General features: G+C 39.6%; 1 protein-coding gene and 2 long non-coding RNA genes across 6 annotated transcripts; 1 reads left to right on the top strand and 2 right to left on the bottom strand.

Moving 5' to 3' along the window:
* The first annotated feature begins 1,124 nt into the window (after positions 1 to 1,124).
* cdv3 (carnitine deficiency-associated gene expressed in ventricle 3) lies at positions 1,125 to 7,914 on the top strand. 4 transcript variants are annotated; one of them, XM_026179999.2, is made up of 5 exons: positions 1,125 to 1,618; positions 2,238 to 2,311; positions 4,625 to 4,758; positions 4,931 to 5,099; positions 6,257 to 7,914. In XM_026179999.2, the coding sequence occupies exons 1-5, from the start codon at positions 1,433 to 1,435 to the stop codon at positions 6,381 to 6,383; spliced, it is 690 nt and encodes a 229-aa protein (XP_026035784.1). In that variant the 5' UTR covers positions 1,125 to 1,432; the 3' UTR covers positions 6,384 to 7,914. The 4 variants fall into 4 exon arrangements, with proteins under 4 accessions (XP_026035784.1, XP_080162698.1, XP_026035783.1 ...); XM_080306572.1 differs by having other exon boundaries at positions 1,167 to 1,618; positions 4,934 to 5,099; XM_026179998.2 differs by having other exon boundaries at positions 1,167 to 1,618; positions 2,235 to 2,311; positions 4,934 to 5,099.
* A 196-nt stretch (positions 7,915 to 8,110) lies between these two features.
* LOC113029232 (uncharacterized) lies at positions 8,111 to 11,910 on the bottom strand. Its single transcript, XR_003273363.2, has 5 exons — positions 11,775 to 11,910; positions 10,643 to 10,666; positions 10,318 to 10,389; positions 10,087 to 10,193; positions 8,111 to 8,271 (listed from the first exon to the last, which is right to left on the bottom strand). It is a non-coding gene; the product is annotated as an uncharacterized LOC113029232 (long non-coding RNA).
* A 1,622-nt stretch (positions 11,911 to 13,532) lies between these two features.
* Positions 13,533 to 15,485, bottom strand: LOC113029343 (uncharacterized). The gene is made up of 4 exons (XR_003273389.2): positions 15,376 to 15,485; positions 14,465 to 14,521; positions 13,814 to 13,864; positions 13,533 to 13,684 (listed from the first exon to the last, which is right to left on the bottom strand). It is a non-coding gene; the product is annotated as an uncharacterized LOC113029343 (long non-coding RNA).

The following is a 15,485-nucleotide window of genomic DNA, read 5'->3' as shown; positions in this document are numbered from 1 at the left end:
AATTACTCTAAGAGTACACTGATGACCCATCCAGGAGATTGCAAAAGACGTCTAAAGACCATGCAGCATTCAACAATACAACAATAGTTTTATTCAAGAATAAGAAAGAGACTGGGTATCCATGGGAAAGTCCAAAGGAGAAAACCACTGCTGACCAAAAAAGAACACAAAGAGTCATTTCACGTTTTCCAAAAAAATATGTGGACCGACAAGGCAAAAGCTGAACCTTTTACAAGGTTTTCACCCCGTTGCATCTGGAGTAAAACTAACACAGCATTTCATAAAAAGAAATTCATACCAACAGTCAAACGTGGTGGTGGCAGTGTGATGGTCTGGGACTTCTTGCTTTGGCATGACCTTAAACAGGCTGTTCATGCTGGAAAACCTTCCATTGTAGATAAATTAAAACAACTCTGCAAAAAAGATTTACCCCTCCTTATCTCTGTGATCTGCTTCATATCACCACAGTTTCCCGCTCTCTCAGATCTTCATCTGCCACACCTGCTCGCCTTACCACTATGGGGCACAGAGCTTTCAGTCGCTCTGCTCCTCAGCTCGGGAACTCACTTCTTTCAGCCTTAAGAAATATAGATTCCCTTCCCTTGTTTAAGTCACAACTCAAAACCTACTTGTTTAAACTGGCTTACTCGCTTTAATACAGATTTTGCTTGCTGTTTTTGTTGGGGGGGGTTTATTTTTATTTGTTGTTTGTGGTTGTATTTTGCTGGTTTCTGTATTTTAATTTATTAGAATCTATTTTAATCTACTGTTTTATTGATTTCTTTTCTCTTTGTAAGGTGACCTTGAGATTAAGAAAGGCACCCTCAAATAAAATGCATTATTATTATCATTATTATTATTATTATTATTATTATTATTATTATTATTACAAAATTCCTCCACAGTGATGTGAAAGACTCACTGCAAATTCTTAATTGCAGTTCCTACTGCCATTGGTGGCACAGCCAGTTATTAGGTTTAAGGGACGTTTACTTTTCCACATAGGGCCAAGTAGGTTCCATTAATAATAAATCAACACAATTTTACTTTTAAAACTGCGTTTTGTTTGATCTTAAACGTTCCCAGGCAAGTTGCTGGGCAAGTAGGTGGCGCTAATTCACCTTGTTGCTGTTAACCGCGAAGAAGAAGAAAGCGGAAGCGAGGAGAAGTGCTTCCGGTTGACGGTACAGATTTGTCAAATAGCCTCTGCATGGCATGGTTGACAGGATAGCTAACGATTCGGGCAGAGGACCGGAGTGAACCTTTTTTTTTTAAAGTCAGCTTGTAACAGAAGCTAAGAAGTGAAAGGACTCCAGAGTAACTCCATCTCCTCTGCTCGCTTCACCCGCTGTCCTCTCGGTCTGAGTGCTTATTTTCACGTTTGTCATTGCTCGGTTGTCTGACTGAAGCTAGTTAACGCTGCTCTTTGAAAATGGCGGATGTACCAACTGAGAAGAGCCTGGACGATTTCTTTGCCAAGAGGGATAAAAAGAAGAAGAAAGAGAAGGGGAAGGGGAAGGAGTCCGCCGCGGGGCCCACATCGGCGGCACTGAAGAAGACCAAGAAGGAGAAGGAGAAATCGACTAAAAACGAGAACCAGGACGCTCAGATCGATAAGGTAACCGGCGCTGCTCTGCGATAACTTTTCACATCGCTACCACACACCGGTGTCCGGCCGGGTGTTTGCTCCCGGATCAGAATTAGAGCCTCTGGGAGAGAAGCCCTGCTTGGCGGCAGCCTCCCCCCCCGTACGTTGTTTTATAAGGTCGGGGTAATAACGTGAGTTTATTTTCTAGGATGATGTAAGGAAAAGCCGGCATATGGTTTCCAGTGGCACAACAATGTGCCACGACGCACGTTTTGAGCTTTTTTTTTTCACGATCTCTGACTTCGAGTGCGATCTTTTAAATATGTTCTGACTTATAAGATTAGATGTAAACATTTTAAATCCACATGTTAATCATGTTCCGGCAGGAGGTAAAGCTGACAGCCCTCCTCTTTGTATCGTGGTTTCTCAACAAGGCCGAGCCGCCATTTGTTATAAGTTGTTAGCAGATCAGCATCTTTTTAGCACTTAATAACATCAGGATATGATCAGGTGATACAGCTGTGTTATCGATTAGCTTTGACGACTTGTCACACACACAATGATGACTGGACTACAGTGATCTTAGAGGCCTGTTAAAGTGTGATTTCACTGTGAGGTGCACGAATTAATGTTTTCCTCTGCCCAGGAGGACGAGGAGTGGAAAGAATTTGAGCACAAAGAAGTGGACTACAGCGGGCTTCGACTCCAGGCTTTGCAGATAAGGTGAGGTTAAAACATGTTTGGTTAAGCTGTGCTTCAGCAGAAGCTTGCAGGAGATAACACTCCCATACAGATGTTTTTGGGACAGAGGGTGGAAAGAGAAGTCAAATTTTCAAACAGCAACAGCGCATCCTTCCTGTTTTCAATGAATTAATTCATGGATTAAATGCTGGGAAACACAAGTTGACCCCCTCAGCAGACCCACAACTGGTCGCAGGAGATGGCTGCCCCTCTCTGAACCTGGTTGAGCTGGAGATTTCTTCCTGTTAAAAGGGTTGTTTTTTTTCTCCCCACTGTCGCCAACTGCTTACTCATCTGATTGTTGTTTTTCTATGTATTATTGTAGGGTCTGTACTTTACATTATAAAACCCCTTAAGACAGCCGTTTTGTGGGGGGTTTTTTGCTGCTAGATAAATACAATTTAATTGAACTTATAATAAATTGCCTCTGTAGAACAGATGTCATACTATTTTATTACTAAGCCACAAACAGCTCAGTTTGATTTAAAATAGTTCAGACATTTCATAATAACTGTTAATTCATAAAACATTATGTCCTAAGAAAAATTAGTGCCGTTTCAACATTCAGTCAAATGTTATTACAGAAAAATGCTACTGTGGTAACACCAAGAAATCCATCAGAAACTCGTTACCTGGAGTTTGTTCTGCAGGTGAAAACAGAAATATTGTGCTAAACTGTCAAAAACATCCTATTTATTTATTTTTTTTAATAAATAGAAACGATAATAAATCTGTGACAGGTGAAGAGCCGAATCTGTTACTCATATACATTGGTGTAGTATAGCGGGCAATGGCTGGTGTTTGGTAGTAAAACCAATTCTGAGTCAGACCTCTGGCTCAGGTTAGATCATCACTTTGGATCACAACGAGATGTAAAGGCGACATCTGACGACCTCACCTGTACCCTCAATGGCGAGTTTTGACACCTCAGTATATATCATTAAAGGCGTGGTTTGACGACCACTGGAATAGTTTTCGGGTCTTTCCAGGGGTAACTGCATAGACAGAGACCACCCTCTCTAACTTCTGATTCACAGGCAGTTTTGTTCTACAAGAAGGTCTGAAAAAATGCCAGTAACCACTCAATTCAGAAAAGAGCCTCAAGGTTTTCTCCTAGAACATTTTCAAGGAGTAAAGAGTTAAGGCATCCTGCGGGGTGGACTGAAGCCCCGCCGGGCTGTTTCTGGGCTCCGGGCCTTGGTTTTATTTTTTTAAGAGTTTCTGTTCTGAACCTCCACAGTATAAATAATTTGAACCCTTGAGTGAATAAATAAAAGAACAGCTGTTTTAGCTGTGAGGTTAAACAGAGGGAGTGGTGAAAGAAATGCTAATCAGCTGACATGCGCCACTGTCAGTGGCTGATTAGAAACAGAACAAACACACAAAAAAACCTCTCCACTGCCATCCTGATTGTTATTTATTGGTACCGACTTAGAATTTCACAATCGGACTTCCCTAAAATAGGATGGACGAATTTGTCCACACAAACAGTTCCGAACATTTCGCAAGGTGCAACTTTAACCTCAAGATCCAAAAATCATGCCCAATTTAAGTTGACCTTAAAAGGGGATAGCAGGCAATGTCCTTGTGCACCTCTGGACCTCTTCCAGTGTTCCTGCTATTTTTAGATCATTCCCTGGAAGTCCTGTTCTTGCAGCAATGCACACTATGTCTCCTCCACTGTATTAAAACAGCAACTGTTAATCTTCTGTTTCATTTTGAGGAAGAAGACAAAGTCTGGTGAGTAGAGTTGGTCGTAAGCAGTGATTGGGTTGGTCCTACTTCACAGAACAGGCATCCGATGTAACGCTTTTGGGCCTGGGCACGGTCGACACTACTTGTTGCTTGTTGATATGTAGCTGGAGGTCCAGCATCACCAGCGATTAAATATGACAGGTCAGTTTGACACAGAGGTGGAGGTTTCTGCACACTGAAGGGCCCAAGCCAGATGGCCCAGAACAGGACTTTCACAGAGTGATCAAGAAGTATCAATATCCATAGTATTAAAACAGCGTGGAGGTGCACTGCAGTGGGGATGGAAGCCAAATCTGTTTTTTTTGTGAGTCTTTGGCTCTGAACCCAAAACTCTAAATCAGCCATATTTGAATGCTGTCATTCTGGTGATGGAAATAAAAGGAAGCATCTTTGTTTTGCTGTGTAGTAAATGTACAGGGACACACAGGACATGGAGGTTTCTGTCCTAACCTTATCAGCTTTGATGCATTCAGTTGTATCAGCAGCAGGGCACCTGGGCATGTGTTCACCTATGCTTTACTGCCTCCTGGTTGTTTGTAGTGACGAGAAAGAGGAAGAGGAGTACGAGAAGGAGGAGGTTGGTGAGGATGGAGAGATCATTCTCGTCAGTGGAGAACGAGGTGAAAAAGGTCCCTGGAACAAGTCTGGTGCCGCGCCTCCTCCTGCTCCTGTGGGTGAGTAAACCGATGTAAAATCGACCTTTTTTTCTTCCTGGGGGACCTGAGGGCCTTTATTTGTTAAGGAAACCCTCAAAACCTTTTTTGTTTCAGTCATCTAAATTCAGCTTTTCCATTGTTTTTTTTGAGCAGCACAGTGATTTTTGTTTTTTGATGCATTTCATTTCAGCAGTAGAGAATGTAGAGGTACCTGAGGCGAAGCCCGCTGGTGTATATCGCCCTCCGGGAGCTCGACTTACCACCACCAAACGAGGCCCGACCCAGGGCCCTCCTGAAATCTTCAGTGACACACAGTTCCCCTCTCTACTGGCCACCGCCAAGCACGTTGAGACACGCAAGTAAGCAGAGTTTACAGGAAAACCGTTATAATAACGTATCTGGATGAGCCTATGGGCAAAATATTCTTCAGCTCTGGGAACTGCTTGGCGATTCTTTGTAGTTCACTTATTTCACTCTCGCATCTGTGTTAGGGTTGACTTCTGCCATGCTAGTTTTACGTGGCAGTGTATTCTTGTCTCACAATGATGTTAGCGCTGTAGTCATCACATCCTTATTTTCTCCTGTTTGTGCTGTAGCATCTAGCCTTTGTGTGCCACATAATCCATTTTTGTTAACAGTAGTTGTTTTGATTTTCTGGCTTTATTTTATTTGTAATTTTTATTTCCAATATGGTATTTAAATATGTACTAAACTTTGTTCTTAGGCTTGTTATCATTGTCCTGATGCTTTCATTATTGGACACATGGCCTCATGTTTAGAATACTCTGGTATTTAGACAAGTTCATGGTTACTCACAGTCTGAAAAACAAGCCCAAATCATCACCCCTTCACCACTGTGCGTGAGCCATTTGTGCTGATTAGCCAAATGTGGCTCTGTGCACTTTGTCATAACAACATTGTTCCAGAAGTCTTGTGGTTTGTTCACTTGCAACCTTCCAAACAAGCCAAACGTGTTCAGTCTTTGTGCTCTCATGAACTTTGAACTTTTAACAAGCTAAGTGAGGCCTGTAGAGTCTGAGGTGTGGTGTGTGGTGACCTTTGAGTGAAAAGTTGCCATATTAGCAACTGAATATTTTCCACTTGTTAATAATCATTCTAACTGCAGAGTGATGGACTTCATATTGTTCGTAAACCTTCCCAGATTGATGGGCAGCAACAGTTGCTTCTCTGAGATCATTGCTGATGTCTTTCGTCCTTGGCTTTGTGTTAACACACACCTGAATGCTCCAGACCAGCAAACTGCCAAAGCTTCTCATGTTATAGAGGTGCTCACACTTACTGATGCTCAGTTGATCAAAGTCATTTGATTAGCAGCAGCCGGCTGCTACTGATCTTCTCGATAGCTACGAAAGTAGTAAGGGGGTACTTAGTTTTTCACTGGACATAAAGTGTCTAAAGGCTCAGTTATGCAGGAATGATTATACTGTGGTGCCACCATAATTACAGTAAGTAATGCTGCTTTCGCTCCTTGAATGACCTGATGTTTTTGTTTCAGGGACAGAGAAATGGAGAAGACCTTCGAGGTTGTGAAACACAGGAACCGTGGCAGAGAGGAGACCGGTGGCGCTTCTATGCAGCACTTGCAGCTCGACAACCAGTACGCCATCCTGGGGGATAAGTAGAGCGGCGTCCCTCTGTCCCCTGGCCCCTCCAGCACGGTCCTGCCCAGCCCCTTTGAAGGAAGCTGATCCCAAAGCTGTGTGGACTGCAGTCCTGACAGAGCTCACGATGCCACCATCACCACACACAACACACAGCCCCATTCACACACACACACACACAACACCCCACCACTGCAGCACATACAGTGACACGCCCTTTAAAAAGATCAGTAAACACACTTCACATACGTTTGGTTGGCAAAACTGAAGGACTGCATCTGAAGGGGCTGAAAGAGGGAACCACCGAAACGGAATTAGGAAATACACCCAAACGTACGACACTGCAGCAGCAACAAAAAGGCGACACAGGTGTCCTTTGTGGATTGTACTCAGAGCAGCGGTTGTGTGGCGCAACTTCTCTCTGGACTTGCTTTGAGAAAAGCCACAGAGGATCGAAGATGACTTTAGGCAAGATGATTTTACAAACTTATGTGAGAATATCTATTTTTTTGCAAGATCGCTATAACCCGCGGTTATTTTGAGGTGTATTTTTGTTCTTTTTTTCTTGAGTTGCGGTTGGGACTTTGAGAGCGGGGATACTACCTCAGCAGCATAGCTGGTGGTGACCATGTGGACTGAGCTTCTTCTTTTTTCTTTTTTTTTCCTACCCTCACTGTGGTGGAGATGGGAAGGGGGGAGGGGCGAACACCAACCTCCCCCCACCCCCTTCCCCTCCCTCTGCTTACAAGCTGACCATCAGGCTCTTTAATTTAGAAACTTGAAACATTGTTCTTTTTCTTCTTCTCTTTTCCTTTTAAATTCACGATGACAACACTCTGCAGAGAGCAATGGACAAGAAGCGATAGGTTGCGGTCCTCATTTAGATGTTTCTTTATAAAGTGGCCTTACTGGTAGAAAGAAACTGCATTGTCATCTGAAGTGAAGTGCTGTCTCAACGGGCTGTTGCCTGCCTCCGGATCTCACCACTTTGCTAAAAAAAAGACACAAAAAACATGCAAAAGAAAAACAAACTCAAGAATGTAGTGCTGTTTTAGTTTGCCTGATGATTACAACTACTAACTGTCTTTCATATCCACTGTTTGATTCTGCTGCCCTTTTTCTCATTGAACATCAGACGAGTCATTAAAGCTTGTTTCTAATCTGAAACCAGCCTTTTGGTAACAAATGCTTTCCTGTGGTCTGAGTGATTGGAAACCACTTTCAAATGCTGATTTCTTGATGATGTTTGACCATACTGACTAAACCCCCCCGATTTTTAAGGCTTTTGTGTTTTTTCCTCACAGGTAATCCAAAAATCGCAGTCCTCATGTAAAACAGGTAGCTTGTGCAGCTGTGCGACACCCAGTTAATATCCAGTGGGCTTTAAAGCAGTGTGTTTAGAAACATAAAGAAATGAAGTTATGTTGTGTATGTTCTTCCCATGAATATGTTAGGGAGCATTGATACCTGCTGGGACATCCTGCTGGGTAATATTTGTGATGAAAAAGACCCTCAACACAGGAAAAAAAATAAAGTGATCCTTGTGAATTTAGTCTTGTCTGAATCCTTGAAGCTGTAAACGCCTGACTTGTGTTAATCTGATGTCCCCTCGATTATCGATTCCTATATTGTCTCATTTTGTCAGAGTAGATGTTTTTTGTCCCGACACAAAAGTTCCAGCTCTTGGGTGAAAAACACATTTTAAATGACCTTATACATGCATAACAACAAATAAGAGAAACGTCTTCTTTGTTTTAAATACAGCCTTTTAATGTTTATTCAGAGAAGGCAGTGAAACTAACAGATTTTGTGGTCTGTCTCTGGGAGGTTTCATGTTTTCATCTTTTTAGCGTCTCTTGGATACGTCTTCTTTCGCTGTTGCTTCCAATGACATGTTGTGATGAACAGTCTATAAAGTATACAGAGGAAAAAATAAATAAATAAAATGATTTCAGTTAATTGCCACACAGTCTCAGCTGTCTTGTCCATGTTATTTCAGATAAAATGCAGTTGTAAGACATGAAATCTGTGCTGATGGTCTGTTACCTCTGTTGAGGGAGTAGAATTACTTTTAAAGCGGATGCACGATCCTATGAGGAAACGCCTCATAGGATCGTGCATCCGCTGACAGCCAAATGACTCAACTGACTCAAAATTTAAAAGAACCCCCACCCAACACACTCAGGGTCTGGATTTGACGTACAACTCGAACATTTTACTCCCAAGTCTCCTCCCACAGAGGTTGATTGTCTTAATACTTTTACATCTACACTGCGTATGACTCTGAAAGGAAAAAAATAAAACAAAGCAAAACCATAAATCAGACATACTTGACTCTTAAATTTGCATTTTAAAGCAGATGACTCGTAAGCTGCTGTGGAACTGGCGTGTCATTAATTTGTTTTATTTGTATTTTTGTAAAAAGCCCCGTAAAGCTACTCATCACCGATTGAAGAAAATAAAAACAACTCTGAGCGGGGCATTCATTTAACCTTAACTATTAATAACTTGATGAATTTATTTGCAAATAAAATTCTAAAAGAAAATGTTTATAGAAAAAATTATTATCTACAGCTACTTTCAATACCATTAATATTTATTTAGTCTATTTCTCCAATTGATCTTAACTTCAGTAATTATTCCTCCAAACCATCAACGTGTTTTTTAGACCTAATTCCTGCAAGACTCCGCAAAGAAGTCCTGCCATTAATTAATTCTTCAATCTTAAATATGATCAACCTATCTCTAATAATCGGCTATGTACCACAGCCCTTCAAGCTCACAGTAATTAAGCCACTACTTAAAAAGCCATCACTTGCCTCAGCTGTTTTAGGTAATTATAGGCCAATCTCCAACCTTCCTTTCATATCAAACATCCTTGAAAGAGTAGTTGTCAAACAGCTAACAGATCATCTGCAGAGGAATGGCTTATTTGAAGAGTTTCAGTCAGGTTTCAGAGCTCATCACAGCACAGAAACAGCTTTAGTGAAGGTTACAAATGATCTTCTTATGGCCTCTGACAGTGACTCCTCTCTGCTTGTCCTGCTAGACCTCAGCGCAGCGTTCGATACTGTCAACCGTAATATGTTATTACACAGATTAGAACATGCAGTCGGTATTACAGGTACTGCGCTGCAGTGATTAGAATCATTTCTATCTAATAGGCTCCAATTTGTTCATGTAAATGAGGAGTCCTCTTCACACACTAAGGTTAATTATGGAGTACCACAGGGTTCCCTGCGCGGGCCATTTCTGTTTACCATTTACATGCTTCCCTTAGGCAGCAGCATCTGAAGGCATAGCGTACATTTTCACTTCTATTCAGGTGACACCCAACTTTATTTATCCCTGGAGCCACGTAACACACACCAATTAGTTAAACTGCAGGAATTTCTATTAACATAACATAACATAAAGATCTGGATGTCCTCTAATTTCCTGCTTCTAAATCCAGTTAAAACAGACGTTATTGTAACTTTCTGGTTATGGTATCTAACCAGAAAGTTACTCTGGATAGTATTACTTTGGCCTCCAGTAACATTGTGAGGATTAAATAACAGAAAAATAAATAAAACTGAATTTGGTCAGTGTAGGTGTTTTTTTTGTTGTTGTTTCATCTCCTAAGTAACAAATAGATTTTAAATGACCTTATACAAAGCATAATAACAAATAAGAGGAACTTTTTAATTATAGGTTTCTAATGTGTATTCAGAGAAGACTATACCATCAGTCGAACGGTGTCTTTCTTTGAAGTTTTTAGAGCACATTTGGTGCGTCTTCTTTCACTGTTGGTTCAACTGTTGCTTCCACTGTATTGTTGTGATGAATGGCCTATATAATGTACAGGAGGAAAATAAAAAATTATTTGCCATACGTTCTCAGCTGTCTTGTCAGTGTTATTTCAGATTAAATATTGTTGTAAGACATTATGAAAGCTGTGTTGAAGGTGTTTTACCTGTGTACCATTTCTAGGTGATGAACGAGTATTATTAGAGGATAGAGCATGCCAGATAGAGGTGGGTATTCTCTGAAATGCATTGGATTACATTAGTTACAGGCTTTTAAACTTAACCTTTCCCCCGACATCTAAATCAAATCTAATCTACAAATAGTTTTACACACCATCAAACCAAGAAATGAAAGATATGTCAAGTTTTGTAATATTTTAACAATTCGTCAGGGTACCTTTGGTAATCTTTACTTAAACCGATAAACATGAAAATATAAAACATTAGAAATACTGGTTGATGTTTCTGGTGTTTTATTAATGTAGTACTTACGGTAGTTGTAGCTCTAGCTGAATGCTAGAATGACAAAGAACAACTTTAAGTCTTCTTAAAATAAACCATTTGATGTTTAAGAAGAAGAAACATTTTAATAAAACGAAACAAAAAAAAGTAATTATGGAAGCTGCACAAAAAAGGTGGAAATAAAAAGATTTCATATTTTCTCTCTTTCTGGACATTGATGACACTGAAGTTGGAAATGTAAGTTGCAAAAACTAAAGGGACAAAGATTTAATATTAAAATAGCTATAGAATATGTTTTTCATGATCTGTATATGACCTATATAAGATCACACCATCCATGTCAAATAATAAATTAAGATGACTTTAAGCTGCAAAAATTCCTTATTTTTGTGTTGAGTTTATCTACTTTTGTTTTCTCGTTTTAGAGGCTGTGATTGGGTGATGTTGTTTCTTAAAGATTGGATTAACCTCCTAAGACCCGAACTCTTAAACGGCATGCATTTTTAATTTCTCTTTGATATTTGGGCTGTTTGGGGCCCGATGAATGTAAAAACAAAGTTTTTTTTTACCTTATTTTTGTTTTTAAGAAAAATAAGAGCCACATATGAGGATATTCGTTTAAAATTTTGATAGAACAGTAGCAGCATAATGTCCTCGTAAGTGGATATCAGGCCCATGTAGAGCAAAATTGAGTATTTTGGCCTAAATAACCCAAAATGTGATGTCCACATATGTGGACGCCAGGTCCTAGGAGGTTAAGATGTAATGACAAGTGTTTGTATTTACTACCTGATAAAACTTAAAAACAGAATAATGTTAGACAGATACAAAATTCAGTGCTAGAGGGTTTTTTTTGCCTCTTTCTTTTCCCTCAGTGCTGAAAGGTCATTGACATTTCAAAGCAAGCAAAGCAGCATGAATCACTCCAGCTGATTCTTGGTGAAAAAATATATTTAATTCAAACTCATGTTTACATCTGGAGTCGAACTTACCAGTTAAACAATAGCTTTACAAAACTACAAAAATATAAAATGACATCTAAATATTTATGAAGACTATAATTTGCTATTGGCTCAGTGAGACCGTTAGTTCCTTTCAACCATTTAAATTTCTTCCTTTCAGTAAATCCATGAAGATCAAACAGGGATATGAATGTTCTTACCGAAGCTGTGAGAATAAATCCCACCAAACAGAGCAGTGCGAGTCCTCTCATCGTGGATGTGATCAGCGTCCCGTCTGCGCACAGACCTCCTGTTTTATAATGCAAGTGTTTGTAGGTGGAGACTCTTTCAGCTCTTGTTTAACATCAAAGTTCAACTTTGTTAGCAAATGCAAACATGTTTGCACTCACAAAGTCTGCTTTATTCTTCAGAAAACAACATTTTTAGTTTAATATAATTCAGGCCCTTTTTACTTACTGTTTCTTTCTTTCGTTTTATTTTTAAAAATTTTTTTTGCTTCTTTCTTAAGTGTTATGTTTGGTTAAAAATGCTCATTTTATTAATTTTATTCATTTTTTTATCCATTTTATTAATGATTTTTTGAACTGGAATAATCCAAATGTAAACTAATAGTGTTAAAAAAAGAACAAAACCAGCTTTGGTCTTTGTTCAGACGGGTGTTGTCATGTCGAGTTAGTTTGTATTGGGCTGAATTTGCAGGTTCTCAGCTCTAAAACCAAAATGTAGAGGTCTGGACATTCCTCTCTACACTGTACCGCATGCAGTTGTTAAGTTTGTGTTTAGGAGTTTTGCCTCCTAAACAAAACTTTACACTGGAGAGACCAAACAGCTACTTCATAAACGCATGGCACAACATAGAAGAGCCACCTCCACGGGACAAGACTCAGCTGTCCATCTGCATCTAAAGGACAAAGGTCACTCTTTTGAGGATGCCAGTGTTCATATTTTGGACAGAGAGGACAGATGGTTTGAAAGAGGAGTGAAAGAAGCCATCTATGTCCACTGTGAATGACCATCTTTGAACAGAGGCGGTGGTTTACGACACCAACTGTCTGCCATCTATAATCCAGTTTTGAGTTCCCTCCCCAGACGCCTTAACGCCCACTCACATCCTGGGCCATCTGACCTCAGGAAATCACATAGGGTGGGGCAATGGGTTCACCCGAAACCTTGGCTGATTGCGACTTGGCTGATGCTCAGCTCAGCAGGGGTGAGTCTAAAAGGGTGGCATGGGGTGGCACCGCCCTTTCTAGACCCACCCTTCTAGACCCCTCTTGGAATCTGATCGCCTACCCTCTAACTCCCACCGTCATTGGTTTAGAAAACTGTCCATCTGAAACTGCCTTATCTTATTGGATCACAGTACTGTCAATCACTCCGCAGAATCACAGTCGCGTTTTGACAACACCGGTGATTCGATCTGCACGTTTCTGCAAGTAATGTGCAGAAAAAACACTCTTACATTTAAAATGACTTTTAAAGCTATGAGCTAATATTGATTTTAAAATGTGTAGCTGTTACATTACTGCGTGTGACTAGCTTACTTTATTTTTGATTTGTAATTGTCTAACTGTTAATAGGTTAAATTTGTATGTACTTTTATGTAAAGCTTGTGGTTTGTGAGAGAACAAAGCACTGTAATCAAAGTAACTGCATTTCAAAGTCTAAACATTACAAGCTGAGGACATTAAATTTGAGATCACACATGATTATTGCCCCCCTCTCTGCCACCTTGTTAAGAAAGTCCTAGAAACGCCCCTACAGCTCCGACTCTGATGTGATGCATTCAGTTTCTTAGACCTTAAATAACCAGGCAGTGCTTAATTGTTAATGAAATATGATTAACGTGAAAATTTAACGTCAGTTATTAATCCCTATGTTAGAGTAGGTCTTTTTTTCCATCTCTTGAAAAACACATTTTAAAAGACCTTTTATTAAGTTTAATAAATAAAGAAAACTTTTCCCACAACATAATTTTAGTGTTTATTCAGAGAAGGCGGTAACACCAGCAGAATCACGGTCGTCTGTCTCTGTGAAGATTCACGCTTCAACATTTTTAGCATCACGCGTCTTCTTTCACTGTTGCTGCAGCTGTATTATTGTGATGAACCTGTAAAGTGTAAAGAGAAAATAAAAGGATTTCAATAAATTGCCACATATTCTCTGTTCTCTCGTCAGTGCTATTCCAAATTAAATGCTGTTGTCCGACATTATAAAAGCTGTGCGGATGGTGTTTTACCTCTGTGGCATTTCCAGCATGAGTAGAATTATTTGGATGCGAGGTCCCGTTCTGAAATGTGTTGGATTACATCAGTTACAGATCTTTAAACTGAATTAATGGAATATGACTTGCTCAAATGATTTTATACATCATTGGTGTATGAACATATTTAAAGAAAGGGCAGTGCTAATTAAAATTGTTCTCCATTTTTTTTAAAGTCATGTTACTGTACAGCTCTGTTGCTCCAGGCAGTCGGGTTGAGCAGTTGCACAGATCTTTTTTTAAAAAACCTATCAGCTCATCTGTGGCTGGGACTATCAGCTTTATTGTTCGTACGTTTTTCTCTGAGTGACACTACACTGATAATAAAAACTATTCAAATGGGTTTTTTTGACTGAACAAAAACTTTACAGAGTCTAGAAACTGTAGCTCGACTCGTGGTGGCTGTAGCTCAGGAGGTAGAGCAGGTTCATCGGCTAACTGAGAGTGGATTCAGAGTCTATCTTAGCAGTCATGAAGCAAAGGGCAGAGCATGATCTCAATACATCACCAGCCTGTCACAGACAACCAAACATGCTAGCATTCACACCTGCGACCAAATTAAAAATATAAAATTATAAGACATAAATACTGGTCATGTTTCTGGTGTTGTACCTCTGCAGTACTTACACTTGTTGGTTCAGTTGGAAAAGAAAGAGGATTTTCAAGAGGGTGCCAGTGTGTGGCCTAAAATAGAAAATATATACAATAAGCTAATAAGAAGCTTGAGCTTGCTCTTTTACAAAAATCCTTTCAAGTGTGAAAAGAGACAAAAATAAGTGCAGACAGAAGTTGACACAAAAAAGAAAGAAATTATAACATTTTGCTTCTTCTCTTTGGATTCTGAGAACTGAAACTGAATATGTAAATTATGAGACAAAGGTTTAAAACTAACAATAGCTGTAACCTCTGTGTGCAACTGTTTCATTATCTGTACTCTAACTTTGTAAAACTGAATTGTTTCTGTCAAATAATGACTTCACATCATTTTAACACAGACAGAAACGTAAATTACACAGTTGCACATGTTAACACAGCCAAAAAAGTCATTATATTTGCTTATGTTTTGATCATTATCTCAATGATCAAAACATAGGTGATTTTTACAACCAAGCTAAGGTACACAAAATAACTTGTTTATTTACGGCTTCTTTAGTCGTGCATAATAGTACTTGTTTTAAAAGTTACAAAAACACTTTTTGCTTGTGCTTCCTGGGCTTCCTTCATGCAACTGTAATGAAAATGGATCAATTTTATACATAATGATAATCAAAATAATGATAAACCAAAGTTAAAAGATGGAGGTTTTTAATTATTTTTATTTTATTACCTCAGTGCTGGAAGGTCATTGACATTTCAAAGCAAATAATTAATCAGTAAATCTCAGATCAGCAGCAGCATGAGACACACTCCAGCTGATTCGTGGTGAAAAAAATCACATTTAAGTCCAACTTGTGTTTAAATCTGAAGTCTAACTTAACTGTTAGGCAGGAAATCAGTTCATTAAAGGAAGCTCAAACAGGTGCATGATATTTTCTTACCGAAGCTGTGAGAATAAATCCCACCAAACAGAGCAGTGCGAGTCCTCTCATCGTGGATGTGATCAGCCTCCTGTCTGCACACAGACCTCCTGTTTTATAATGCAAGTGTT

This window comes from Astatotilapia calliptera, chromosome 9, assembly GCF_964374335.1.
Source record: "Astatotilapia calliptera chromosome 9, fAstCal68.1, whole genome shotgun sequence".
Classification (NCBI taxonomy): domain Eukaryota; kingdom Metazoa; phylum Chordata; class Actinopteri; order Cichliformes; family Cichlidae; genus Astatotilapia; species Astatotilapia calliptera.
The sequence above is the reverse complement of the archived record's forward strand: the minus strand, read 5'-3'. Positions and strand labels throughout refer to the sequence as shown.